Source organism: Eurypyga helias, unplaced genomic scaffold (genome assembly GCF_000690775.1).
Source record: "Eurypyga helias isolate BGI_N326 unplaced genomic scaffold, ASM69077v1 scaffold9067, whole genome shotgun sequence".
Classification (NCBI taxonomy): domain Eukaryota; kingdom Metazoa; phylum Chordata; class Aves; order Eurypygiformes; family Eurypygidae; genus Eurypyga; species Eurypyga helias.
In genome coordinates, this window is record NW_010262253.1 from 5,550 (window position 1) to 33,097 (window position 27,548).

A 27,548-nucleotide genomic window follows, 5' to 3' on the forward strand; every position below is an offset into this window, starting at 1 on the left:
GCTGTGCCTGCGAGGAAACAGGCCTCTCTTTGACCTATGACTGTATCATGTGCGGTGTTAAGTGTATTTAGTTAGAGATCAGTCATGGATTTGTTACAATTCCTCATCACGGAGCAATCTCCCTTTCGCTTGTGGTGACGTCCAGGGAGACATGCCCGCACCGCTCCTCTCCCTGCCGTAGCTGTGCTCTTTCGCAGGTAGAGCAGCGAGCCAAGGACCTGCTGCTCAGTACTCCATCCCCGCCAGCCCATGTGGGCATGGTATGGGCTGGGGGAGAGGAGCCGTCACTCCCACAGTGTCTCTCCCCGGCACACTGGAGCTGGCGCAGAAGAGCCGGGCAGCATGCGAAGTTCCCCTGCCACTTCCTTCCAGCGAGTCCTCGGTGCTGCCCACTCGCCTACCACAAAACTCATGCCACATGTACAAAACGAAAGCTTTTCATTCTATGATTTGTTCTTTCCTGCCCCCGAGGCCTTTGTTAGCAAACAAGACGCCAGTGTTTGAGGGCAGAGACAATGGTGTGGCTCAGCTGGCTCTGCGAAGGCATGCTGGAAATGGTGCACCAGCTGAGTCGCCCTTCCCTCCCCTCTTTTATCTTTATGATTCTGGTTCAGTGACATTTATTCTGCTGTAAATGCCCAATTTGCTATACAGTACATGTGTTTTACAGAGGGACTACTAAACTGAAATCATATGTTGTGCAGAAACCCTTTGGTCTGAAATAATATTTTTAGCCACTGGCAATCTCTTCCTTAGCTGTAAGCTAACTTGATCAGGAGATGCTCTTTAAATGAGCTGACACCGTGTGTAGTAAATTTTGTATTAAGAAAAAAAAATGGATAAAAGTGAGCATGAGGGTTGGCCTGTCGTGTCACTGCATTGGAACTGGTTGCTGAGAAGTTGCCATTGCTGCTGTTTGCGTTATATTTAGAGAGGGAAGGGGTTATGTTTGTGGTCCAGCTCATCTCAGTTTTACAGCACCATTTTAGACACCAAACCTGGTAGGGCTTTGTATGATTAAGCTTCTTAAGAGGATGCACTCACTGTTGGCCTTCTGTACACATCCTGTGTTTGCAAGGAATCCCATTAAACAACTGTCTATAAACAGGACCCAAGCAAGGCAGAAAAAGTAACCCGGGGGGATAAATAAAATTTCATATATGATAAGCACTAAATACTGATCTGCCTTAGTCATATGAACTGGTTTGGCTGAGTTGTCCTCCTCCAAGTCTATTAAGTTTTAATGTGAACACTGAGTTTCTGTTAAATAAAGTACTGTATGTCTGATCCCAGGGTGACACTCTCATATTCCAAAAATAGTTTAATAAATAGAAATTCCAAGATGTATCATCATAAGCCTGTAGCTTGAGTATCAGATCTGCCATGTTACATAAAAATATTGGTTATATAATGGGATTTTTATCAGTCTAGTGACATAAATACAAATATTAGAGCATTATTAGGAAACCAACCTCTCTCTGACTTTGGAACTGTATGCTGGAAGTCAGAGAGAAAGTAGCTTATGTATATATGGGAATTCAGATGCTGCAGATCCACAACTGTCTGACAACTCAGAGCTAGTCTGGGGTGTTTTTGTTACAGATAAATGTAACATTAAAATGTAACATTTAAATGTACATTTAAAACAGTACTGAGGAAAAAAATGGAGTGTGACGAGAACTTCAGGCTGCTCGTACGTTTCCTTTGTGGTGTCCCAAACTGAAGCCATTGCAGCTGATGGGGTTAGAGATGTCCCTAAAACCCATGCTCCTCCTCTCTTGAAATACACTGAGAGAGAACTGGGTTGGTATAGTCTGTCTGTATGTGATGGAATGCAGATAAAGGTCCTGAGCTGACCAAAATCAGGACTCACTAGTGGGAGGACATGTGGAAGGCCAGCAGGGATTTCCTCCAGGCAGAGCCATGTTCGTATGTGCATCACAGCCTGTTGTTGCCAGTGGTCAGATAACGGTACCGAGCCCTGGAGAAAGGCTGGGTGGGCAGTAAGTGCTCAGGGAGCAGTGGGTTTGTGTGGAAATCCTCCCTACTGGGGAGCAGAAGCTTGCAGTATGGGAGCACATAAAAAGAGGTGCTGTGAGTTACATGGAAAAGAAAGGAATTAAGTATGCTATGCATAGAAATAGGTGTATGATTTTATAACAGAGAAGCTGATTTTGCAGGTTGCACAACTTCTTGAAAACCCTAAGTAGGGCACTATCTGAAATTGCATGGCCTGATGTTACTGACAGCTGGCCATCTGTCCCCAGGGGCTTTCAAATCAGGAGAGCATCGCTTTCACTGAGAGCAGGCAGTCTATATATATGGTGGAGGTTTTAGTAAGTGAATTAGACAAACCTTCTGACTTTTCAGCCTGAGGTAAAAGCAGACTGGAAAAAATAGAGGCAAGTTCAACTTCACAGGTTAACATAAGTGAATTTAATACTTTAATTTCACATATTTTCTCAGTAAATTGAAGAGGGGCAAACTGTAAAAGGCTGATGTGGTCTTTAGTGTCTCTAGTTCGAAGAAGCAGTTTCCCCAGTAGTGCTGGTAACCCCCCAGTTTGCTCTGCTACAGCATCTCACGAGTCAGACACATCTTAGAGGAGCATCCCCAGGGGATGCTCGATGTCACACATCTCATCTGTGTCCTGGGGCAGAAAACCACCTGACCATAAAGAAATGAATCAGCCCGAAGTAACACTGCAAGCTGTAACACAGACTGGTCAGGGTCCAGGTCCCTCCTGTCCCTGGGGTTTTAACTAGAAATCACTCCCCCTCCCCAAATCTATAGGCACATGTAACCAGAGAAAAGAATGATTGCTCTTGCTACCTTGCTGACCCTGTTCTGCAAAGGGGGCTGTGCATTTGGCCTTCCTACATCCATGTGAACTTCCCCTGCCTTCACTCAAGTGCTGCACGGGGCCCAGGGGCTTCCTACCTGCACTGTCCTAGCTGAGCTCTCAGCTCTCCCTGACAGCGAGCTAGCTCCATGCTAGCAAGTCACGCTGACAAAATGCTCTGATTAAAAACATGACATAGAAGTGCTATTGATGCATGGACTGCTGCTGGATTTTTCCCCTTGTACAGGTTTGCGGGGAAGAGATTTTTAGCCCTGAAAGATTAAACAATCATCATGGTTTTAAGGGCTTAATCTGCTGGCATGCAGACTGCTGGCTGATAAGTCTCTGAGTCTGAGCGTAATTGGATGCAGCATCAGACTCAGTTGTGTGGGCTTTCCCGGGGGCTTTTTGTTTGTTTGTCCATTTTTAACACTCCGCAGAATTGAAGCGATCTGTTCCTGGAAGTGCCTTTGGGCGTCAAGCTGTAACGCCGTCCTCCTGGCCCGTATTTTGGCAGCACCTAGCTGGAGACCCCGCTCGGGGAGGGTACAGAGGAGGGGGAAGGATTGCTTGGTATATGAATTCGGGCTATTGTTCGAGGCACACATCTGCTTTAAGAAATCGCGGGGCACAGGCCGTTACTTATTCAGATGCAGAAGCTCCTTCCGTCCCACAAGACAGCCCATTCGAGTCACATGCCAGAGGTCTCGCCAGAATGGGCTGCAGCTGCTGCAAATCTGCTGTCTAACATCAGAAGCAGTTGGACAAACTGCGCTGTGCTGACTGCAGTCAGGCTGCCGAGCGCCGAGGAAGACAGGCAAAAGATTTGGGATCCCAGCACTATGTTCTCAGAGGATCTGTGGCTGGAAAATGAGAAAAACTGTGCCGTTGTTCACAAGTCGAAGCGAGGAAGGAAACGCCAAGAGCTCCTGGCCGTGGCCCTGGGGGTGAAGGTGGGAGTCAAGGGGGCACTTTTGTGGCAACCTCTGAAACTCTTTGCCTATTCACAGATCACCTCCTTGGTCAGAAGAGCAGCCTTAACTCAAAACGACAACCATTTCAACTATGAAAAAGCACACAATTTTAAGGTAAGCACAACTTCCTTTTATTTTCAGCTTAAAAGTTCTGTTTTGATGCTTCATGTTTTATTTTTTGCTGCCGGGGTTTTTCACGCACCCATCTGTACTAGCTCTGAGGGAAGTGTTGGAAAAAGACATTTTACTCTCTATTTAAGTTCCCTTGACTGTATTCTTAATATGGTTTCACACAGGCACTTAATCCAAGTAAGGGTTTTGCTACCCACTACAGTACTTGATTGGCATTTAACCTCTTCTTGCCCAGATTCCATTTTTTGTTAAGAAAAAAAGGTACTTCATATTGATTGTTTTTATCTTAAAGTGTACCCATTTTTAGATGATAAAAAGGCCCTTTTTCGAAGTCTAGCTATTACCAGAAGCCAGCAGCATTTTACATGCAAACATTTTGGACCGTTTCTGTTTTTGGAAGAAGTTGAGAGAGGTCGGGTACTCCCTAACAGCAAAAGCAGAGCACCGCGGTGGTATTGTCTCCCAGCTTTTGTTCCACCACTATATGCTAAGGAAATGCCCTCACAGTCCCACTGAGCTATAGGATCTGAGCTTGTGTTTGCTTGTCAAACTAAACCAAATAGCTGGACAAACACAGGGATGTTTAAATGGATCATCTTCTTGCTGGCTTATACATACAAAATCAGATTCTTAGCTTTTTCCCCCAAGTGCTGGCATGCTGCAGCCGGGAAGTGACTCAGCTTTGGAAACAGACCTTCCAGGCAGCTTGTACTAAAATGTTTTGCCAAAAGGACTGTGCTGGTTTCAGACTACGCCAGCCAGTTACTGTATCTAATGCTGTCAAATTGCAGTTTGATGCTTACTGGAATGGATACAGAGAGAATAAAAGGCAGTAACAAGGCAAGAAAGAAATGCATCTCAGCTTTGAAACTTCAGTTTACTTGATGCTCCTTGTGGATGCTGATCTGGGTCACTGTCAGAACAGTTCAACTCACTAGCAGAAAGAGAATTTTCTGATACTCATCTCGGGCCTGTCAAAAAAGGAGAAGCACTGATTAAAATTATTTCACTGATTTGGTTTAGGAAAAAAGCTTCACTTCTTATTTTTCTGCATATTTTGCCATGCAGACATTGCTCTTCTCTGCAGTGCTTCTGCTATAGTTGGTAAATCAATAATTGAATATTAGTGAGCAAAGCAAATAATAGCATTCCTCTTCTCATTCCCTCTCTTTGACCCAGTCTACAGGAAAGTCAATATTTACCTCACTGATCAGCACTGAAGGAAATAGAGGAGATACTCGGTTTTTCTTGGTTTTCTTGCTTGATTAAACCAGCTTTCTTTCTTTCTGGGTTTTGCCCTCATTATCATTTTAATATCAAAACTATTTTAGTTTAACTAGAAAATATTTTCTCATGACTGAGACTTTTTTCCACTTTGACCCACGCATTCTTTCCTCTTCAAAATTCCTCTTGTTTTGGCTTTGATTTATAATTGGACATGTGCCCAGCTAACTTTGCGTTTGCACAGTCTAGCTGTTGTACAGTCTCTGTTCCTTTCTGTTTCAAAAGAGTCATAGTTTAACTGGAAAAATCACATGATTAAAACATGTATGTTTTATCCTAGTAAAGGCACTAAAAAACTTTGTGAAGAAACATTAAAGAAAATAAATTGTCCAGAAAGGCCAGTCAGAGGTGTTACATTTACTTAATTAACAAATACGTTCACTAGACAAATCCAGTTAGTTTTCCAAAGCAGTGTAATAAAACATGTCTACTTGAACAAAATGTGGATAAAATGCTTAGAGTGGAATATTTAGATTTAAAAGATGGCTAAATTAAAGTTTATTACCTTTAATATATTCCATATTCATTACATAAAAGGGTTAAGAAATTATTTAAAAGAGGAAGAATGGCTTTACGGGTCTTGGGTCAAAATTCTTAATGGCTTTTGACAGCACTCAGGCTACGATGACATGGGATTTATCCAAAGGAGAACGCTATTTTGCAGACATTCAAAGGGTTGTCTTCCCCATTTTTAAGTGAATGCTGACGTGTATTGTATCATTCATCTCAATTCATAGGGACAAAGGTTACATGTCACAATGTCCATCATAATCTTGTCATAGGCAATTCTTCATGAACAAACACACTCTTCTAAGTCTTGTCCTTTAGCCATGTTAAAGGACAGAATGTTAAAAACAAAGGGCACGTTTTCAGCAAAGCTGATGAGATTTTTGTAGATCTTACACCAAAGACTGTATCTACTAGAAGAGGGAAGGAACTAAAGAAAGAAACAGACCCAAGGTGCAAATTTAGAGCAAGGATGGACCTCCCTCCATCCAAGCTAATATAAAAATTAAAAAGAAGAGCTGGAGTTTGGAGAGTGCGGGTGCCGGGTTGTGCCATTCTGAGCATCCATTCTCCTTCAGCCTCTCTTCCAAATTTCAAGGCACTCAAGGCAAAGGAACAAAAAAAAAGAGATTTAGGATCCAGACTGATTTGTTAAGCCGGGTTCATCCTGAGCACACAACACAGTCACATACATGGCTTTAGGTTTGGAGCTGGCGTCTGTCTGGCGGGACAACTTTGCATAAGCCAGTGTAGACATACCGTAATTCAGGAAAGAGAATAAATCTCTGAAGCCCTGTTTAGAAAAACCCAGAGGTATTTCTGTAACTATGTGGGTGTCAGCCTAGCTGGATCACAAAGTCCTCTTGCATCTCATTACAGTTAGGATCCTGCAGGATCTTTGGGATGTGCTTTACCTGCCAACTTCAGTGGGGTCCCAGCTGTTGATGAGGTCACCTCATGCCCAAGGGCAGCAGCGTGGAGTTTGGGGATGCTCCATGCATTTTGTGCTAGGCTGGGAATTCATGAGAGGGCCTCTGTGCTGCTGTGAGTGAGCAAATACAGCTGAATAATGTGCATTTACCACAATATTGTGCCTGTTTGCCACTATAGCGTGGGCAAATCCTATTTGCAGGCAAGCTAGTAGAGGCAGCTGATTACTGACAAGTCTGATCTGCTGGGAGAAAGGAGGCACTGGGGTAAGTTCCCCCTTGTGTTAATCACTACAGACAAACACAGCTTCTGGGAGACGAAGGGGTTTGGGGGAGGCCTTTTTTACAGGCATCATGAAGATTATGTGTATATACTTAAACAAAAATAACAGCAGTCAGCTTTTCTTCCCTGCAAAGAGCTCAGGTAAGGAGAATACAAATGCGCATGTATTCAGGGGAAAGTCTGAGAAGTCTCTTACTTTCTTTGGATGCAAATAGAAAAGTCTTCAAACCCAGTCAGGCAACAAAATTGTCTCAGAAACAGCACCATGTAATGCCAATAAAAAACTTGAGCTTCAGTTCAAGGCAATTTTTAGTTTGCTTCTGCAATATTGCTTAAGGGATTATTTTGTTTTGTCACTGTATTGGCACTCCTTTACTTTGGTCTTAGTTTCTCCCTCTGTGAACATGGCTCAGACACAGACTAAAACTGCATGAGATAGCACCCGTGGGGGGAATTCTGCCATTTGGAGACAAAGGTACCAAAGCGTCGAAGGGCGAAGGTGGGAGCACAGGAAGGCAATGAGAAGCAACATGTGGTCTCGTATGGGGCGAGATTGTCCAGCAGAGCAGAGAGGATGAATGTAAGAAAACAACTTCTCATTGAAAGATCTGGGAAGGAAATAGAGTGAAGAAGTTAGGAGTTAGACATTGTGGAAAGAAGATGAAAGGCTGAACAGGAAAAGTACAGTGTATACTCTAAAAAGTCTAAACAGTCATGGTTTTGCCTTATATGAAGAAGTGCTTCCCTGTAAATTTTTCTCAAAAACTGAAATTACGTGTCATCTGTAGCCAAAGCAGTCTGAGCCTATGCTATGTGCACACGAGAGGTCTCCTGAGACTGCAGGACGAGGTAAGGACCAATAATAAGTAGATCTTGATCATGTTTCCAAAAAACTAAGCCCAAGCCATTCGTAATGATGCAGTTACAAAGGATGAGGCAAAACCTAAAAGTCCGTCTCAAAGACAGTCTTGCAGGCAAAATTTCCACTTGCTGCTCAGAAGTGTTGTGTGCAAGTTTGAGCTGCGTTCGAGTGTTAGTAAGAATAGGCTTCCTTCATTATTTCTTTAAAATTAATAGCGAGCCATAAGAGACTTAGTTCAAAATTGCATCTTGAGAGATTTAATCCACCTTCATCTCGAAACTTTGAAGATTTCCCTTTTTCAGTTAGAGGTAGCTAGAGGTATTTCCCTCTTTCAGCTTGACCAGAAACCACCAAGACTCACTTTTCTCAGGCCATTTCAGCTGGGAACTTGCCATTTGAGCCAAAAGACAGATCTGTGGAAAACTTAAGTGAATGAATAAAAGAGCTAAACCTTTGAGGGCCACCAAGCTGAAGGGAACAAGGGAAGGGTGTGCAGTCAGCACTTCTCCGATGGAGCCCTTGGTCAGCACTGGTGGCTGTTTCTCCTCAGTGACAGGAGACATCACGGAGTAACCAGCTGCTGTTTTCTAACTATGCCAGAGTGAGATCAGCTGAAATAAGCTGTATGTAAAGTGAGCAAGTAGACCCCAAATATCCTAGCAACTGTGATGGCCTTTAAATGTGAAATAGTGCTGTTTTAAAAATCCTGACTGAGCCTTTACAGCCACTTCTCAGGGGGTTAGCTTTTGTGAACAGCTGCGAAGCAGGAGATACAGTTAGCTGTCTTCCCACTGCAAGTGATTTTCACCCACAATTAAATGCAGGTGCAGACCTACTAATTCTGTGGTTATCAGTCTAAAAATGGTAAAAGATGCAGGCGTAATTAGTTCTGTCTGTAGTTTTGTATCCACTGAAGGTCACGTAGAGCATATGTTCGAAACTCAGGTCATCGGCCAGTGTTAGGTACAGCCATTTACCCCCACTAAAAGCTGTGTCTGAAATTCATGATACCCGCCCTGCAAAATAAAATAAGGTGTGAAATGAGCAAGATGTGTGTGTGTGTATATATTTCTCTATTTATCTTAAATGTTATTGCAAAGTGTTGTTTCCCAGAGATACACATTTTTCTGAAAGGTAAAATACCATTTCAAAAATAAATACTACCAATCAGGCATTCCAGTTCAGACCTTTTACTGTCAAAAGGGAGGAAGAATTTCTATTGCGTTAAGCTTATTCATAAAATTACTGACTGTGAGTAGATGGTCAGGAGTAATTTCTGGGTTTTATGCCTACATCAGAAAGATAGGTCAGTAGTAAAAGCACAATACTTCGTCTGCCTGGGAATGGACTCAGACTTGTTTAGGTGTGATCCTGCAGACAGACAGGGCAAAGACTTTAGCAAGCCAAATGCTTAGCTTAAAACCTCACTAAGTTTATTTGAAAAGGGCAATGACCATTTTTTTACTCTATGTAAAGTAAAGAGCAGCTTTCCCCATCCCAGCGGGTGGAAGTGGCCTTTCAACCATGCACCCGATGGGTAAACAAGAGCAAAGAGTAGGAAAAAGAAGCCACAGCAGCCCGAGTGTGCATGATTTATGTTTTGTTAAGCTCAATTAAGTCTCCGGTCAGAACTAGCTCATACCGTGTCCATTCACACAGGCCCAGGCCTCACTATTTACTCTTCTTTTCAATGAAAAAGAAATGCTTACTTTACCAGAACATACATCTTAAATAAAAGGTCTTCTGCCGCAGCCTTTGGCAAAGCGGTGGAGGAAGCAGCGGTGGCGTGCGAAACCTGGAGTAGGAGCCGTGGGCTCTGTCAGCACGCAGGTCATTTTATTCCTCCTTATTTACTCGGGGGCTGTAGCAAAGCCTAGTTTGCTCTGCTGAAAAAGAGCCAGCTGACATCTTTTCCCTACCCGAGTTCAGTTCACTTACTAGCGTGGGGAAGGGTGTCATTTGCTTATATCACTAATGGATTCCAGCGTGCAAAATCGGATCATTGTCCAACAGCTGCCTGGAGCGGCTTCACAAACCATTCGTTATCAACCCTGGTACCAATTCACAGCAGTCGCTTCAAGTTTTGTTCCGTGTTGAAGGACATGTCAGTGCACATGCCACACCATAGCTGTAGCATGCTTGAACCTGCCTGATGCTCTTAGAACACGGCTCTTGCACCAGATCTGTGGTCACACACGTTGATGGGGAACAAAATCGTGGTGCATTCAACAGGTCTTTCTTTCACTGCATCTCCCCTACTTTGAAATGATTGGTGTTTGAATCGTTCTTGTTTTGCCTGAACCAGTCAGATAAAAGCACTGACTATAGTTCCTTGGATTATTAGTTTTACTTTTTTCTCCTTGACTAGTGAACCTGGTTTCCTCCTCTATAGCTAAAATGTCAGCTAGCAAAACCATTTTGTTTTCATGCCATATACAGCCCCCTTCACTGTTATGTTAAGCCTGCTGAAAGATAAACTTCAGGATCAAAGCAAATTTCTGTTCCCGTGGTTTATTTCATCTAGACTTTGGAAAGATGTGGGTGCTGTGTGCTAAAGATTTACTCCTCCTGAGTCTTCTGTTGTTTATGCGTTTCAGTTTTTCCATCTGTCAGACCATCTGCCTCCCAATGACCCCATTTCTTTCTTCCTCCCTCCCCCCCAATTTGTATTACAGGTCCACACATTTCGAGGTCCGCACTGGTGTGAGTACTGCGCCAACTTCATGTGGGGTCTCATCGCTCAGGGAGTGAGGTGTTCAGGTATCACTTCAACGTTTTCTGCCTTTCTTTTGACGTGCTCAGGTGTCCCTCCCAGCCCCAGCCTGCACTCCCTGCAGGAGCCATGGGGGGGGCCAGGATTACTTTACAGAACGAGGCAATAAACCCTCCTGCGCAAGTTAGGGCGCTGGCCGTCGTTTTCCCCATTAGCTGGTTTGGAAATGGAGCTCCCAGCTCTTGGTTGACGAAGGTGACATCCTTTCGGTCATGCATGTGCCTTGATGTATATGCTAAGAATTGCTCTTTATGGTGTTGTTAAGTTATCCCTTGAGTGTTTTTACATCTTAAGAAGCGTGTTCTGGAAATGGCAAAGCCAGCCAGCAGCTAGGCTTTACAACTCATCTTTTTGCCACCACTGGCTGAGAAGTGCCCTTGTCTGCAAAAAGACTGTCACCTGCTTCCTATAAAAGCACCACGCGTTGTTCCAAGCCTTAGGTATCCTACCTCAAGCAAAGCAAAAAATAGGACCTTCATTTTCCCAGAAGGGTTAGTTTTCTGGAGCCTCTGTAACTGTAGTATTTGAGTAATGTTTTAATTATTTTAAATGTGTTTGTTCTTTTGTGAAAAATAATCATCTTGCAGAAATGCAAGCATCATGAGCTTTTGTATTCAGCAAGTGAAATGGTGATTTGAACGCAAATGCATTGGAAATGGGATTTCATAACCTCTTCCTACAGACCTTCAATCCTTTCAGTGTCTTACCTGAATATGCTTCTGTCTTACCTCTCCCTGTCCTGACCTCTGGGCATACAGATCTCAAGCTGTCACCGAACACCTCTCACCCTGACATCTGCCTTTCAGGGACAGGGAAAGTGATTGTTAACTAAAATTTAGACAACAGTTTGAAGGGTCAAAACACCTTTCAGAAATGCACAGTTGTAATAAGTGCAGTCTCAGTTACTGCTACTTGTTTTCTGCCTGTAAATGGATACTGGTAGCACAAAGAATATGAGAAGGACATTAAAAAAGGAAAATTAATAGTAGTTTGCTGTTCAAGCTATTTGATCTTAAACACAAGTGTGCAAAACCTGACCTCACTAATGGATAGAGATGTATTTGTTCATATACATAAAATATTAAACTTATGAAAAGGCTTATTTATTTAGTGTGAAACATTATACTGTCCCTCATTAAATCGCCAGCATTTAATTCTAAGTAGACAGATGCATTTGGATTTAACTTCACATGCTTGGAGAACAGCACTGAAAACAATACAGGGAGGATCCTAAGCGCAGCTGCTCACATTTGTTTAGACTTCGCAGAACAATAATGTATTATGCAGTAAAAACTGTATGGAGAAGCACACAAAACCCACCAATTTCATTAAGTGTGGAGGTGTGTTTGTAGTTATGATATGATTTTGGTTGATTAATATTTTATAGAGAATAATTTTGAAATGTGCTGCAAGTAATAGAGACATGTTTACATTTTGGATAGCTTGGGCAGTAAATCAACATGAAAAAGCAGTAAGTAACTTATTAGTGATGATACCAGATATTTAAAGTTAGCCCAAAAGGTACTTTCAGGGATGGGCATGACTGGGAAGGCATTGAAACAGGAATCAGAGTTATGTGAGATAACTCATGATGGTGGTGTTTGCTTTATGGAGGCTTATACATTCATTTGGTCGAATATTTGAATCTATTAGAAAAATTCAGTTTGTGGAGATCAAGCAGTGATGTTTAAGTTAATAGAAACCCACCAGTGCAACTAAGAGTACAGTTTGACTCTGGAGTAAGACACAAAGAAACTTTTGTAAAAGGAATCACTTTTGTTTACATCATGCCTTTCTCAGCATTTTATATGCCTAAACTGACTGACAGACTAAACACAGGGGTCACTTTAGTTACCAGTGAAGTGATGAGATGGGGATGGGGAGGCTGCTGACGTGGCAGAGCAAGCCAAAATGCAGGATTGTGGAAGGGGAAGGGGGACGCACTAGCTCAAAGCACTGTCACAGTTTGAGTGCCCAGGTGAATCTCAGGTCCTTCGCCCTTTGGCAGCACTAAGCCACAAGCTGGCCAGCAGAAGACAGTCATTACTGTGCTAATTTTATAAAAGGCTGAACTGTAATACCCAGAAGTTAAGTCCCATGGTTTCAGACGCAACACCTAGAGCTATGTGTCCGGCGGTGAACTGACTCGGGCCACGCCAGCTGTCACCTCCGGCTCAGAGGTGTGTGAAGGACATTCAGAGCTTTTACGGCTTTTTTAACAGCTTTAGGCATCCCTTTGCCCACCCTAAATTTCGTACAGGAGATTTCCATGCTCATCTTTCTCATCTCCAACTTCTTTATTCTATTTTTTCGGACTGATGGGGAAGTTACGTCCCTTGCTTCATGTGGCCCAAGGAAATAAATCATTGGACAAGAGCTATCAGTGTTAGCATTAATTAATTAACCTGGCTAACTTTGTTTACAGACTGCGGGTTGAACGTACATAAGCAGTGCTCCAAATACGTGCCCAACGACTGCCAACCAGACCTCAAGAGGATAAAGCGAGTCTACTGCTGCGATCTCACCACGCTAGTGAAAGCCCACAATACCCAGAGGCCGATGGTTGTGGATTCATGCATCCGAGAGATCGAAGCCAGAGGTTTGTGTGCTCAGCAGACACAATTAAATGAAGATGACTTGAATTACACACTAAGCTAGGACAGGGCAGCATGCTCGTGCACACTGAAGACAGGGTGAGAGAAAGGTGTTTTTAGTGCAGGTGATACATTGTTTTGCATTAGCTAGGAAATTTAAATCATGACATTTCATAATGCAATTTCCTGAAATGCTTGCGGAAAGCATGTCAAAACATTCCAACATTGGGGGTTGGAACTAGATGATCTTTAAGGTCCCTTCCAACCCAAACCATTCTATGATTCTATGTATTACGTTACACTTCTGAAAGGGGTGAACTTTAAGTTCATGTTTATGTGTCTTTTTTCATTATTTTCTTTTAACATACCTAGAGACACTTCTAATTTCAGAGTAATAGGTTTAAATAAAATCCATTATTAATAACCTTTCTAGACATGTTGGGCAAGAGAACACAAGTGCCTGGAAGTGACAAGTGAGGTCACAGGCTCTGGCATCGTGTTGTGTGTCACAGACTGTGCAGGGCTTCTGATGATGCTCAGCTACTGACTGATGGACGCTGTGGTTCAGACGGCATGTCACAGCCAAAGCTCCAGCTTGTGACAGGTTTTTGCTATGCAGAAGCGTGCCGGATAGCAGAAATACCATATGCCCTCCAACACAACACAGTAACGATCACGTAGTTTTGCTTTGGATAGCAAATGTGTATGTCATGCTGCCCAATAAGCCAAATTTCCTTGTTAGTCATAGCTTCAAGCACAGGAATCTCATCATGTTCAATCCATGGCATCACAGTAATCTGCCTGGCAACAAACTGATACTAGCCATAGGGATTTCAAAGCCACACATCATCTACTGAAATGAATCAAAGATTTACAACTAAATCCCCTGCACTGCTCCGTAAAGCTCTACCAGGATTATATCATCACTGCAGGGACAAATAGAAAGAATAGTTTGGACTAAGACAGAAGAGCTTTACTCAATGATAGAGCAGAAAGCTACGTTGCATTTGAGATCTAATCACTTACTTGTACATTTATTAAGATAAAATCTGCTGCCCGCTCTCTGTTTTTTCAACATCTTTACATTTCTTTCTTTAATTGCTGTAGAACCATGTAAAGTACTAATTTTGTTCTTAAGAAAACAAGGTGCATGGGATCTTAAAAGTAAGTTAGCACTGTGCATAGTCACAATAAGCAGTGCTGGGATTAAAATAAGTGATGTATGTAACTCTGCTTGGCTAGCTCTGCCCGCTCTGCTGGGCTGCCCTGCATCTCGTGTTGGTGCGGAGCAATGCAGGGAGAGTTGTGCAAGTGAGCAGGTCTCTCGTGGTGAAAGAACTTAGAAGGGATGTGCAGATGTGGAGAAGAGCAGTATCCATCGCATCTATCAGCTGTGTATGAGTAAAAGCTGACAGCAAATGTGCTCATAGGGAAAGGCAATCTCGTACTTGCGTTGCTATTTATCATTAAGCAACTGGTAAAAGGAAAGGAGACCTCTAAAGCTTTATTAATTATAGCCAAATCCAGGAAAATCTCCCACATGAAATGAATAAATCTTGATAACATCACATGCCCCACCATTAGCAAATTACAGTATTTTCCTCTGACATAATCAACCATGTACCTAACAAAAACAGAAAGTATAAATTCTAAAATTCTTTAATCCCTTAAAAACAACTAAAAATTATCTTGATCCTTCCTTAAATGCTCCAGAGTTTCACATCACAATTAATATTTTGCTACACTTAGTGGATCTGTTGTTCTTGCTTTATCGTTTTAAAACCTGAATATTTGTTGGCTACTGAAGCAAAGTTAACCAAAAAAACCTTTTTTGTTTCAGGCTTAAAGTCCGAGGGCCTCTACAGAGTCTCAGGCTTTACTGAGCACATTGAAGATGTGAAAATGGCCTTTGATCGAGGTATACCATTTTTTTAATCTTGTACAATTTTAATCTAAGCTTTCAGTTCTAGGACTTTTCAGTTCTTTTGGGGTTTATATAGGTACCATGGTGATGAAAACTGGCATATAAGCAGAAGTACAGAAAGCAGCCTGTCTTTTCTGAGTTCTTAAAATAATCTGTAGTGCTTTTCATAAGAAGAAACCTATATTTCATAGTTGGAAGGATTAATTGAACAGTAAGTAAGGGTAGGCAGAAGGCTAAGTGCTCAGGGGACTGGATGATTGCTCAACCTAGCAGCACAGCCTTGGCTCCTTGTTCAAGTACGAGCTTGAAAAGTACCAGGGGAAGTTCTTAGTCCTATCTTTAGCAGGCTTGGTGCTTTACAATACAATAATCTAAGTTTAAGAACCAGGAACTGCAACTGGGAAGTCTTTCTTCATGTGGTGGCCTTGTAGAAAGCACCATACCACTGTGCTCATGACTGCATCTGCGCAACAGATGAGAGGACCGCTGGGGAGATTGGTTTTACAGCATATTGGAAAACTAATAATTAAAACACTGCCTGATTACCATCCTAGTAGCCCTTTTGAACAGATTTAGCTAATTGCATTGATTCTTGTTGTGCACACAGTCTTTGTACGCAGGACTAATTTTAAGTATATATATGTAAGTGGGTGCAAAGTAGGGCCTTCATCAACAGAAAACACATTTTCACATTCATTTGAGAAGTTATATAAATATTCTTCTCCTTTCCCATAAATAGTGTTTTCCTTCCTACTTAATCTTTTCCAGTTTCACCTCTGTCGTGTTAGGGAATAGGGCCAGACACAGCCCAGTGATTGCAAGCCCATGGAACAAGGCAGGTCCAGGTCAAGCCAGAAAGTCAGCCTGCGGGTCAGGGTACCGACGAGAAGGGTGCACAGCCGGGAACAGGCACGGCCATGACGCAGATACCGTGTCGCTCAGGCAGGGACTGGGGCTGTGGGGGCCCAGGGGCAGGAGGTGTGGGGGCTCCAGGGGAGGCTGGGCAGGCCCAGCAGGGTCTATGGATGCCTGAATACTAGTTTTGTTTGGAGACAGTCTGTCACTCAGACGTCACTAGCCAAGAAAGTCCAACTAGGAATTGCCTTAGTCACTGTTTTCATGCTATACTGAAACACCCTTTAAAAAACAAGCTTTAAAATGTGTCGGATGCTGCGGTCGTGAACATACACATACACACACAGAGGCCCATACGCATACACACACAGAGGTCAGGCGTGACGTGGGTGAAGGAGAGAGGACAGCTGTCCTAGGAAGATACATGCAGCAGAAGTGCCACCTGATGCTAGAGCTACGGAGGGCGTCACAGTCCCCACAGTCCCACTCTGCTCCCTGCAGGTAGATCTGGCCTGGCAAACCATTTTTTCTGCGTGTGAACTCTCCTCCAAGTGTACCAAGCGAAATGGAACCCAGGAGGAGAAGCACAGGTTGAAGGGGGAAGAGTTTGAAGAAAGCAGGTGGGAATTTATGTCTGAGCACGACTCAAACACAGCTGCACCTGTAGTTCCTTTGTGAATGCTTCAGGCTCTTGGAGCCGATTCAGTTTTACAGACAGTGTATCTTTTATTACTGCCTATACTCATGGCATAATCTGGTCGCAATACACACTTGAATTAGACCCACAACAAGGAAGAAAGTGTGATTTACTGGCAAAGAAGGCAGCACCTAGAAACAGGAAAAGTAAGGTCACTAGCAGTATCGGATTTCCAGAGAGGGTAAAAAAGCACAGATAAACATGGAAGCAGACAAAGCAACGGCCGGGTTGGCATACACAGGCTATGGGGAAAACCACTGTGCATAAATCGATAAAAAGCTGTGTCTTCATTTTCTTCTAACAATCCCATGAGGGAAAAGGGATAAGAAAAGAAAGAGAGAGTGTTGCCATGAATAATGCGAAAAGCAGCGGAACAGTGAACAAAATCTTGTTACGAGAACGGCATGACTAGGGTATTGCTGAGACCAGAAGCCGAGAACTTCACTTTCCAGATTTGAAAGTGTTTTGTCCATGAACTGAGATGGAAAAGCAGGAGTTGGTTGTGGGTTTTTTGTGGGAAGAGATTTAAAGAAAATGAAAATAGATTTTTTTGTTGTGACTTGTAGGCTGTGCAGCTAGAAGGTGGTTGTCAGCTGGCAGAAGGTTGAATTGGTGAGACACTCACAACCTGACATGTCAGGACTTGTTTCCCTGTCAGATGCAAGTTTAGAGAGACAGGGATCCCACCCTCTCTCCTGCATCCCAGCCCTGCAGGTGGAAACATTGCTTTTCTGTTGCCCAGTTACTCCTGCGTAGCACTAGAGGCCAGAGCAGCAGGGAGTGGACTGTCCCGAGGCTGTGGAATATCCCAGATCTCTGTCCCAGGTGACAGAGCTGTGAGAGAAGGGAGCTGAGAGGTAGGTGGCAAGTCTCCTGGAAGGTTTTTTTGTTGAAATTTCATTTTCTGCCCAGAAATTGAAGTTTGTGGGAATTTTACGGAACTTGTTTTACAGAACTGTGAAATATAAAATGGAAAATTCCTGATCAGTTCTGGTTAATAGGTAAGTGGTGCAGCAGAAACAGCCATATCTGTGGCCACGTCACTGTCTCAGACATCTCTGGAGCACACAGGTAACTGTGTTTTAAAAGAGCTTGGGCTAGTTACCTCTCAAAGGGGAAGCTGAGGGCAGGGGTATGAACCAGAGAAGAGAACTCTCTTTAATGGATAGTCCTGGTACAATACTGGAAGGTGTGCACTGGCCAGGAATAAATTTAGTTTGACAAGACCATTTTTTAACCCACTGGAAGAACTTTCTAATAAGAGTAGGGATAAAAACCTTAACTAGCTTTAAAATGGAAGTTGAGGGGTATATGGGAAGGGTTACATGGCACAGTGCCTGCAGTAGCAGAGCACTGCACTCCGGCATTACAGAGGTCCCTCCCTGCCCATCGTTTCCAGGTCAGTCCCCAGGCACCTGGCCAGAATGCTGGTACATTTTTGCATCTCTGGAAATACAACTTTTAATAAATGAGTGTGAAAATAAACAAGCAAGGAGTCTTTCCATTTGATGTGCAGGATGCATCCCCCAGATAATGCCACCAGGCTTTCTGGTTTCACAAGCTCTGCATTCAGCCAGAGGAGCCAGTGTGATACAGGGATGGGGCGCAGGGGCTGACTCAGCCACAGGGTACCTCTCCCACTGATTTCATGCGCAGCTGAAGGGGCACAAAGAAGAGAAGCCATCCCTCCCTCCCACTGATTCTGCCTTGCCAAAAGGACACTCACTTGTTGCTTCCAAAGACTTATAGCAAGAGCAGAAAAGGCAGGTTTGAAAGTTAGCAGCTCAGGAAGAGAATGGCTTCCCACAAAATATTTGGGCGCAGTGAAGCTGTGATAGTTGGGGTTAAAACAGGGACAGGTTGGTCCTCATCTGATTTAAACGAAGGCTCCCTTCCAAAGCCAAAGCAGTGTAAATACCCCTACTGTAAATTAGCATTGGGCTCTCTGAGGCACTGACAATGTTCCATTTTAGTGATTTTTGTAATGAGAAGGAGGGGAATAATGTGGATTTATTTAATGTGGTGAATGATGGTGCTGTAGAATGACAGTTGCTCTCTGTCAGCATTGTTGGTTGTGGCATTAAGAAAACCCTCATTGTGTGCTTTATCCACAGAGCTGCCATTGTCACCAGTGCATTCTGTCCCCCCACTTGTTTGTATGACTGGCTGGTACAATACACTTTCTAAAAATATTACGCTCTTAAATATTACATGAGTACTTAGAAGTATCCTAACTCATATTCACACTCTTTTGCCAGTGTAGCTGAAAACCTGTCAAATGCCAAATCCAGGAAAAGACACAGAGGCATATCAGCATGGCAAAGGTTATGCAGTAAAAACAAAGTGTAAAGGAAGAAGGAACCTAAGTAGAAATGTAATTCAGTATTCAGAAGGCATAGCTGTGGCTTTAAGAATGTAATACTTATTCCATTTCATTCTCTAATAAACTATTGATACATTTCTATGGCATCCAAAGTCAGCTGAAACCTTTAAGGAACAGAATAAAGACTTTGTTTGTCTTGAGATACTCAAACTTCAACATAATGCAACAAAATATGTTGAGAGTCAAAGTAACGAGGAAAAAGCAATAGCAGGGTTTGGGTAGGATTAGGTAGGTAAAGCTGAAATTAACTGTGTGTTTGTAATCCAAAATGCATATTTTAAAAAAAGGTTGTATTAACATACGGCCACTGCAAGGATACTGAAAATACTAATTACAATCTGAGGATAGTTACTGTCTTGAAGAGTTAAAAAAATGATTTTGATAATGCAGAAGGTACCGTATAAAAGAGATGTAGTTCATACTGTGTGCTACTGCAGAGGATCCTCTGTGAAATGTGTGTCATGATTTTACCGGCAAGGAATTAACTTTTCTTTCTTAGTGCTTTTGAATTTTGAGTGTCTTTAAATAAATATATAAATCCAGGAGTTTGGTCGGGATAAGAAATAAGTACAGCCTGCCAAAGGTTTTCAATGCCTGAAACTGGGGGGGAAAAAAAAACCCCACACAATCCAAAATTTACCACAGGAAAATAAAAATCCACCTTCCCCTACATAGCCACTGCAGAAATGTACAGGTGTATTATATTATAGCATGCGTTGTTATGCTCACTTTAAAATAACTTCACTGCGTTTCCAGTGGATGTACATTTGTCTCTGAAGAGAAAAATCTTTGGCTTGGGAATGAATGTGTTTTTCCTACAGTTAGCAAATATGTAAATAAGAGGTACATTTGAAGTACGCTGTAGTTTGAAGTACCTCTCGCTGAAGTGCCCCTTTAAGGAAGCTTGCTGGGCTGCTTTGTAAAAGTACTAAATAAATAACACTTCCATTTAGTGTACTGGTGACCTGGATAATAGATGCAACCTTCTGCTTTGCTGTATCTGTTCTGATGCAGCTGCTGGCTCCTTGGAGGTATCTGTTTTCAGTGGAGCATTTTGAGTGCTCAGTGTCCATCAATTAAATAGAGCTCTCCACACAAAGCTTTACAAGACTAATGCTGCCGTGCCTGGAACGTGTGGATTAAACAAAAGATTGGGGCAGTGTAAACATCCTCCTAGGGCTTATTGATGCTGTATTAAATTAAATGCTGATGGATGTATTCAGACTGCTCAGCTGCATCAAGAAAGGCTGCTTGTTTTAAACACTTAAGCATATAATCTCCTCTTGATGAGAACATGCAGTGCTATTAGTCTTAATGAGAATTATGTGCATACATGGGACAGGACGTATCCCTTCAAGATTAATGCCATAGGTTTGTATAAAATGTCTACAATCAATATAAACTCTTTTACTCTGCTGTGAATGCCTTTATCACCATCTTAGACGCCGTGTATCAAGCACAGCCGCTCATCTGTCTGTATCAGGGCATGTCTACAAGCACTAGTTATTGCGAGACAGGCAAGGCGATGGCTTTACAGCATGTCGCTGCCTCGGTGGCAACAGCCCAAGCTTGTGCTTACACCTCCTGGCAGATACAAGCAAACTCCTCTCCGTTGTTCAAACGTCACCCCACCCACCATATGGTCCTAATCTTCACCACCTCCTGCGAGGGAAGTGTTATTATCCTCACTTGAAAAGTGAGGAATAAGAAGTATGGAGTATAACTGACTTCAAAGAAGCCTGAGGTAAAGCTGGGGATTAAATTTAGACAGCCTCAACCCCTGCTTGACCAGTGCCCTACCCCGTCTTTCTACTGGAATACCGCCAAGGACAGACCCAGGAAGGGAGGACAGCAGAGGACAGCGGATACTAGGCAGTACAGAACAGATGTAGTCATTTGAACCTGAAAAATAGTAGTGATCTAGCCTCGCCACTACTTCATTTAATTTCACTCATCGCAAGCCATGCGTTGGTCAGAGGCTTCCCAACAACACCTGCAAATGTTAAAGTGGCGTGATTGGAAGTGCTCCGGGATGGAGTTCTGACTAACTGTGCTAGAATGCGTGGCAAACAGAACATATGTCATTTCAGTTGCATAATTCATCTATTTAGCTGTTCAGCCATTACAAGTATCCATATTCATTTAACAAATTGCAATCCACATTTCAGAATAAATTGTATAGCTAAATGCCATAGCATGTCTATTTACATTCAAATCTTTGCTATAAATAAGTAAGTCAATATGAAGACATTAGAGGACTTCCAAAAATAAGGCAGCATTCTCACTAGCTAATCAGTATAGATAGATCAGTGCAGGACTTAGAAGATTTGGATGTTTACTCTGATTTTTCCTACTGGTCTCCTGAGGGTCACTGGAAATTTATGTTATTTCTCTGTGCCTCTGTTTCTCCAAGTGAAAATGAAAAGAATGGTTCATACTCCTGTGCATTGATCTGTAGGTAGAAAATACAACATCAGAACAAGTTATTAATACCTCATTTTCAGTGAATAAATGGGCTAAATTCAATAAATGTATTACTAACTTGCTTTTTCATCCAATGTTAAAGCATGATGTGTGAAATGGTACACTGCAGATATTGGTGGTGTAATCACCAGCCTCTCCAGAAGATGTAAGCAAATAAATTGTTTACTAAAAGATAAAGAATCTACCATTCCTCATTCATATACTGTAAAGTTGGTATCTATATATTCTCATTTAAGCCTTCCAAATGCTTTCAGGTTGTTTTTTCTTGTCAGGTTGGACACAACAAATCTGAATTAGAAGCCTAGTCTTGCTTCAGTCAAAATTAGCCTGGTTTCAAAAAGATTTCTTCCTCCTCTTCTAGATGGTGACAAGGCTGATATTTCTGCCAGTATTTATCCAGACATAAACATCATTGCTGGAGCACTGAAGCTATACTTCAGAGACTTACCGATTCCCGTGATCACCTATGACACCTATTCCAAGTTTATAGAGGCGGCAAGTAAGTATTGCATAGTAATTTATACCGACCTTTAATTACAGTTCCCATCCATCAAGCTGTTAAAGAGAAGGAAAAGACAGGCACAGTTTAGAAGCAAGGGCATTGTTCTGGACATTACTCCTTGCCACATCCTTCTTTCACATGAAACTTTTGCCTGGATGTTACTGCAGATGGGACGTCATGCCTGCACACCATCCCAGGGCTGGTGTCACGGCCGTAGATGGATGCAAGACGGGGTGATCCGTGATGGGTCAGGGATGAGTGAACAATGCGAGCCTTGACGGTGCTTCCCATGTCCTCACCTCTCATATCGTGTCCTCCTTTGGCAACAAATCCGCACCGCTGTCAAGCACGTCCCCTCCTGCCGTTAGTGAGGATCAGGGCAGTGAGGCACACCACAGACCACCCCTGCCCCACCGTTCAGGCGCATCCACCCTGCGTTAGATCCCACAGTATCTAACCCAGGCCCAGATGGGAGGCACATGCAGTTACCCCTGCCCAGAGCCGGCAAGTCGTGGGTGCACACTTCCGGAGAGGGAGGAGGATGGCAGCGTTCATGGCCATAATGTTGGCAGAGAACTGAGATTTGCCCCAGATTCTGCTCTCCGGGGCACAGCCTTCCACATAATGATCATCATTCATGAAAACTCCTTAGTAATTTTGAAATGGCACCCAGTGTATGGATAAGCAGCAAAAGAGTGCTCTGCTGCCTTCCCTTCCCCTCTGCCTTATGCTCCCCATGCAGGCTCAGATACCGCGCTCACACCCTCCTCTTCCTCCTTGGCAGAGAAAGAACTCGTTTGTCACTTGTCCTATAAAGAACATGCCCAGAAGAAGCAGCTCCTATCACATTGATACATCGATTTCTTAAAAGCAGGACATAAAGATTCTTAATCTTCTAAAATTTCAGGCTCCTGGTGCCATTTGTATGGAAAGTCATGCGGCAAATACAGCTCTGACTCAGTTCACAGCTTAGGAATCCATACTTTTAGTGTAAAATACATGTAAATCCTGCTCAGATTTTTAGAGAGATTGCCAAATGAGCACTGATACCTACATATTCAAAGATGCTCAGAAATCTTTGTTTATGCAATTCCGCATCACTTCGGTCTCTAGTTAAACTTACATATTCAAGTCTCTAAAGCATATCTTCACGCTCCTATCTGCTGTTGAAGGCTAATGGAAATAATCTTGCGTAAGATTTTGAAGTGTATTTTGAAGAGTATTGTGAAGCACTGAATGAAGTTCGACTACTCTACCTATACAGGCCTGTAGATAGATCTGCAGATCAGAGAGATGACTTTTGGGTGGTCTTTGTTGCTGATTTCTTTGTAAAGCCTGTTTGTTTTTTTGAGGATGCAGAAGTTGCTGATAAGCTCCATGTTTATGAGTTTAATATTTATCCCTCCAAGCAGTCAGTGGCTTGTAAATTACTCAATAATAACTTAGCTTCCTGAATTATTGGTGTTTACAAATGGAAAGCCCTATTAACATTAATCCTGTTTGGTGTTTTTACAGAAATCTCCAATCCTGATGAACGACTAGAAGCAATACATGAAGTGTTGATGTTACTCCCTGCTGCTCACTACGAGACACTTAGATACCTAATGATTCATCTCAAAAAGTGAGTTAATTGGCGTGTAGGATAATTCTTGAAGAGCTTAACAATTTTCTGCTTTGAAAGAGAGATGTTACTGGAAGTGCCAATAAAGCTTCCATTAGGGCACTGCCACTAAAACGACGATGTTAGAAATAAACAGGCAAGCTACGTTTGTATAAATGCATATAAGCTATGCACATGTATAGCGCAGATCCTTTTGCTGGCAGACCATTGCAAGCCTTTGAAGAGTTAATTGAGATTTGCCACCTTCCTCTGAGGCAGATAATATCTGAAAAATACCAGAGTGGCTGGTACTTTAGAGATGTGCTAGATGTGCTGTGGCAAATCACTTGATCAGGCTTTGCTTCTGCCTCCCTTTACCTCCTCATTCACAGTTCAGTCAAGAATCAAGCAGGGCCTGTTTTTGTATGACTAGTAAAAGCAATACAGGCCCTTACCAGTTATTTTCTCTCTCTTTTGGTTTTACACACACTCCGCCTCATTTGCTTTCCAAAGCTTCTTCAGTCATAAGACATACAAAAGTTTCAAAAGCGCCTGCATTTCATTTTTGATCTCTTCTTAGCTGTCCCACTATTTGCAGCACAGTTGCAAATTTGGAGTATTCCCTGGGCTTGATCTGCACTATTCTGCAATACTAATGCCAGCATGAAAAGAAAAAGACCTCAACTCACACAGACCTTGTGTGAAGTGCATTTCATGCTCAGTCAGGTTCTCATTATGCAGAGACTTTTCCTCATTTTGAATCGGCTCAGGTCATTACAACTGAGTAATTTACCTTTTGATGAGACATTACCTGAGCACGCCAGAGCTTCTTCGGACTCTGCAGAACCGAGATGTGCAAACAGCCATCCTTGTCAGCACATATGCATGGGCAACTCAGGGTGAGCCATGTTGGCTTTGAAGAAGGCTCGTGGAGGATGTAGACAAGGGACGTGTCTACAGAATTGGTACTTTCATTTCCTAGCCGCAGATTTTTAATAGCCAAGTATTGACTTGCCTGCCTTCTTTTTCATGAGGTGTAGTACAGGCTTTGGTTCAGCTGTTGAGCTGAACTACTGATGAGACAAAAATAGTCCAAACAGCGGATTAAGCTTTCTCTCTCAAATACCTGCAAGTCACACAGTGAATTTCCTCTCCTTTCCCAAATCGTAGCTTTCAGCACAAGTTCACGTCAGCTCCTGTGGAGAATCTGTTGGGGAGATCTGAACGTGAAAGAGGGAAGGATCCTTTAGGTTCAGTATATGCTGTTCTGTAGATTGTCCCAACTCCAGCCCCACACGGCTCTTGCCGCAGGGAGAAAACATTCAGCGGTGTCAAGGAGTCTGTTCATGTGTGCACTACAGGATACCTGCAGGATCACAAGACTCTACACCACCGCTGTTTCTCAATAGAAAAGAAACCGCACTGAGTTGCTGTTTAAAGCACTTCATATTTCTTTATCAAATGGAAGGGACACTAAATTGAGCTCAATCAAAGTTCAGTAAGTTTTGTATTGCTTTTGAAAAATGGGAGCTACCTTCCCTGGATCTGTTTATTGTCTTCATTGTCCTTCCTCCTCCTCTATTGGAAGAATAACCTAGTGCAGTCAGAAAATCCAGCAGATGACAATATCAGCAATAAAAAAATGAACTTCTCTGTCAATTCTTCAGTCAAATGGAACATTCTTTCTGATAACTTTTTTGCTCAAAATTGGAGGAAATACAATAGCGTGAGCAGTCCCCCCTGTGGCGAAATCCATCCACGCTGAGGTTGCAGCGAAGCTGTGCGGCTGCGTCTTCTCCGTGTTCACCCCGGGCCGCGCAAGAAGCCCCGCACTCCTGCACCGAGGTGCTGGTACGCTGCACGTGGCGTTGCGCAGTGTCGCACGTGGCTCAGCATCCCTGCTGCCTACAGCCACAGAGGGAAAGCAGCGCCACACGTGCGCTCGCACGGAGGTGCCTTGGGCTGGGCAGCCTTGGTTTGCCTTTGCTCCCTGCCGAGCACGGCTAACGTAGCTGTGGGGAAGGTGAGGACGGATCTGTGAGGAGGGGCACTAGTGGACTGCTGAAAGCAAGGAGGGACAGTGTTTTTCTGTGACAGAGCCGCTCTTTGCAGAGACCCAGTAGCGGAAGAAAAACCTAGTCATATAAGGACCTTGCAATCAAGGGAAGACCAGCTTGCCTCTCTCTGTGCTCCCCTGATGGCATGAGCGAATCCACTGCTGCCCAGCTGGGAACTGCCATGGCCAGGGACGGACTTTCAGCAGGCCTAAGGGATGACTTCTCTGCGTCCCTGGCAGACCATGCTTGCTCCAGCCACACGTAGCCAACCTCTTTTTTTATTTGCACTCTATGACCTGCGTCAGGGAACAAGGCAGCCTGGGCTCTTGCCTAGAAGCGCTGCTGCTCTCTGTCCAGGACAGATGGCGTTCGGAGCAGTCTGACTTTTGCAAGCCACCACTCTGGACTGCTCCAGGGTCCAGCACCCCTCTAAAGCATGACGAGTAATCCGAGTCACTCAGCTGGCCGAGGCAGGAACACGTGAACACGTGGGTTCCTGCAGGCTGGAAGTGTGGGGGCCGATGGAAGTGTGGGGGTCACTGGTAATCAGAAGAAAACCTGAGTTCCTATTCGGGAAGCTCATCCGCACCTCCAGTGTGATGCACACCAACCACAACGCGCCAGAGAACTGCAGTTCCTGTAGAGCCGAGGGCTGCTCCATACATCACCATTTAAATCGTGCTTCTGCTTTTCAGAAAAGTAATTGCCGCTGATTTGTATACCCTAACGAACGGCCACGTGGAAATACCACTGAGGAGTCACGTGAGGGGTGTGTAAAGGATCTGGAAATCACAGCCCCGCCATAGTTGCTTTGTACTTGCTGTGGAAACAGTTATTATGTGTAGCGAAAGTAAAAAATGTTACTGAAAAACATCGTTATCTACCGATGCTTGATGTGAAGTGGGACTATGGATTAAGATGCACCTATTCTTTTATTGTGGGAAGTAAACAACCACTTTCTGTTCTTTTCTTCCCCTCCCTCTATTTCAGGGTAACCTTGCATGAAAAGGAGAATTTTATGAATGCTGAAAACCTGGGAATAGTGTTTGGGCCTACTTTAATGAGACCTCCAGAGGACAGTACCCTTGCTACGCTGAATGACATGCGGTACCAGAAGTTAATTGTGCAGATTTTAATAGAAAATGAAGATGTTCTCTTTTAGACAGAGAGAGGCATATCTTCAAAGCCATTTGTTTTAAAATAATTCGTTTGAAGGAAAAGCAACATTTCTTTAAATCTTTTTAAAAATAAAGGAGAAGTTCCTTGACTGCACTTCGATTTCTGCAGAGTTGCAGATGGATGCCAAATCGTTTAGGGAAAGCCTATGTCTCATAGACATACGCCTCTTTGTAGAAGGGAAAAAAAAGGTCAGAAAACATCCTCTTACCTTGTTTCTTTTGCCTTGCCTCAGATGTATATTTGTTTGGAGAAGTTGCAAACAATTTTATTGTTAACTTATTAAGAAACACAAAACATATTTTAATATGGCTAGAGACGCAAAAAGGTACTTAATCAGTGTTTCTTGTATACGCCTATACATTTCCCTCTCCAGGAGACATAATTATATATGTCAGTTGTGAAACAGAACCTATATTATAAAGATATTTTTACTTTACCTAGCTGAAAGAATGGCATTTTATTTTAGCAAACTATACATCAATGCGGTGCATTGATTATTTTCCACGTAATTCTTTCCTGCATTTTTGCTAAGATATATTGAAAACAATTACCACTAATGCAGTATTATCCTGACATACCTCTTTCACTGCAAGTGTTTTAAAGGAGAATTCTTTTCTTGTGTGAATTCCAGCTTTCCTTCGGTTTCTTTGCATCTAGGCACTAGCATCCTAAGATTGTACACTTTTA

At 43.0% G+C, this 27,548-nt stretch overlaps 1 protein-coding gene across 7 annotated transcripts; it reads left to right on the forward strand.

Annotated features, from left to right (window-relative positions):
- The first annotated feature begins 3,492 nt into the window (after positions 1 to 3,492).
- Positions 3,493 to 27,548, forward strand: CHN2 (chimerin 2). 7 transcript variants are annotated; one of them, XM_010155638.1, is made up of 7 exons: positions 3,493 to 3,930; positions 10,489 to 10,573; positions 13,012 to 13,185; positions 15,021 to 15,098; positions 21,885 to 22,022; positions 23,541 to 23,646; positions 26,673 to 27,548. In XM_010155638.1, the coding sequence occupies exons 1-7, from the start codon at positions 3,493 to 3,495 to the stop codon at positions 26,842 to 26,844; spliced, it is 1,191 nt and encodes a 396-aa protein (XP_010153940.1). In that variant the 3' UTR covers positions 26,845 to 27,548. The 7 variants fall into 7 exon arrangements, with proteins under 7 accessions (XP_010153940.1, XP_010153941.1, XP_010153942.1 ...); XM_010155641.1 differs by having other exon boundaries at positions 3,685 to 3,795; XM_010155639.1 differs by lacking the exon at positions 21,885 to 22,022 and having other exon boundaries at positions 3,497 to 3,930.

What these genes read in the sequence shown, in the direction of transcription:
- CHN2 (XM_010155638.1), top strand. Translation starts at nt 3,493, where the DNA reads ATGCAGAAGCTCCTTCCGTCCCACAAGACAGCCCATTCGAGTCACATG. An exon ending in CCGAGAGATCGAAGCCAGAG is followed by an intron (nt 13,186 to 15,020) that starts GTTTGTGTGCTC and finishes TTTTTGTTTCAG; the next exon opens with GCTTAAAGTCCGAGGGCCTC. An exon ending in GAAAATGGCCTTTGATCGAG is followed by an intron (nt 15,099 to 21,884) that starts GTATACCATTTT and finishes CTCCTCTTCTAG; the next exon opens with ATGGTGACAAGGCTGATATT.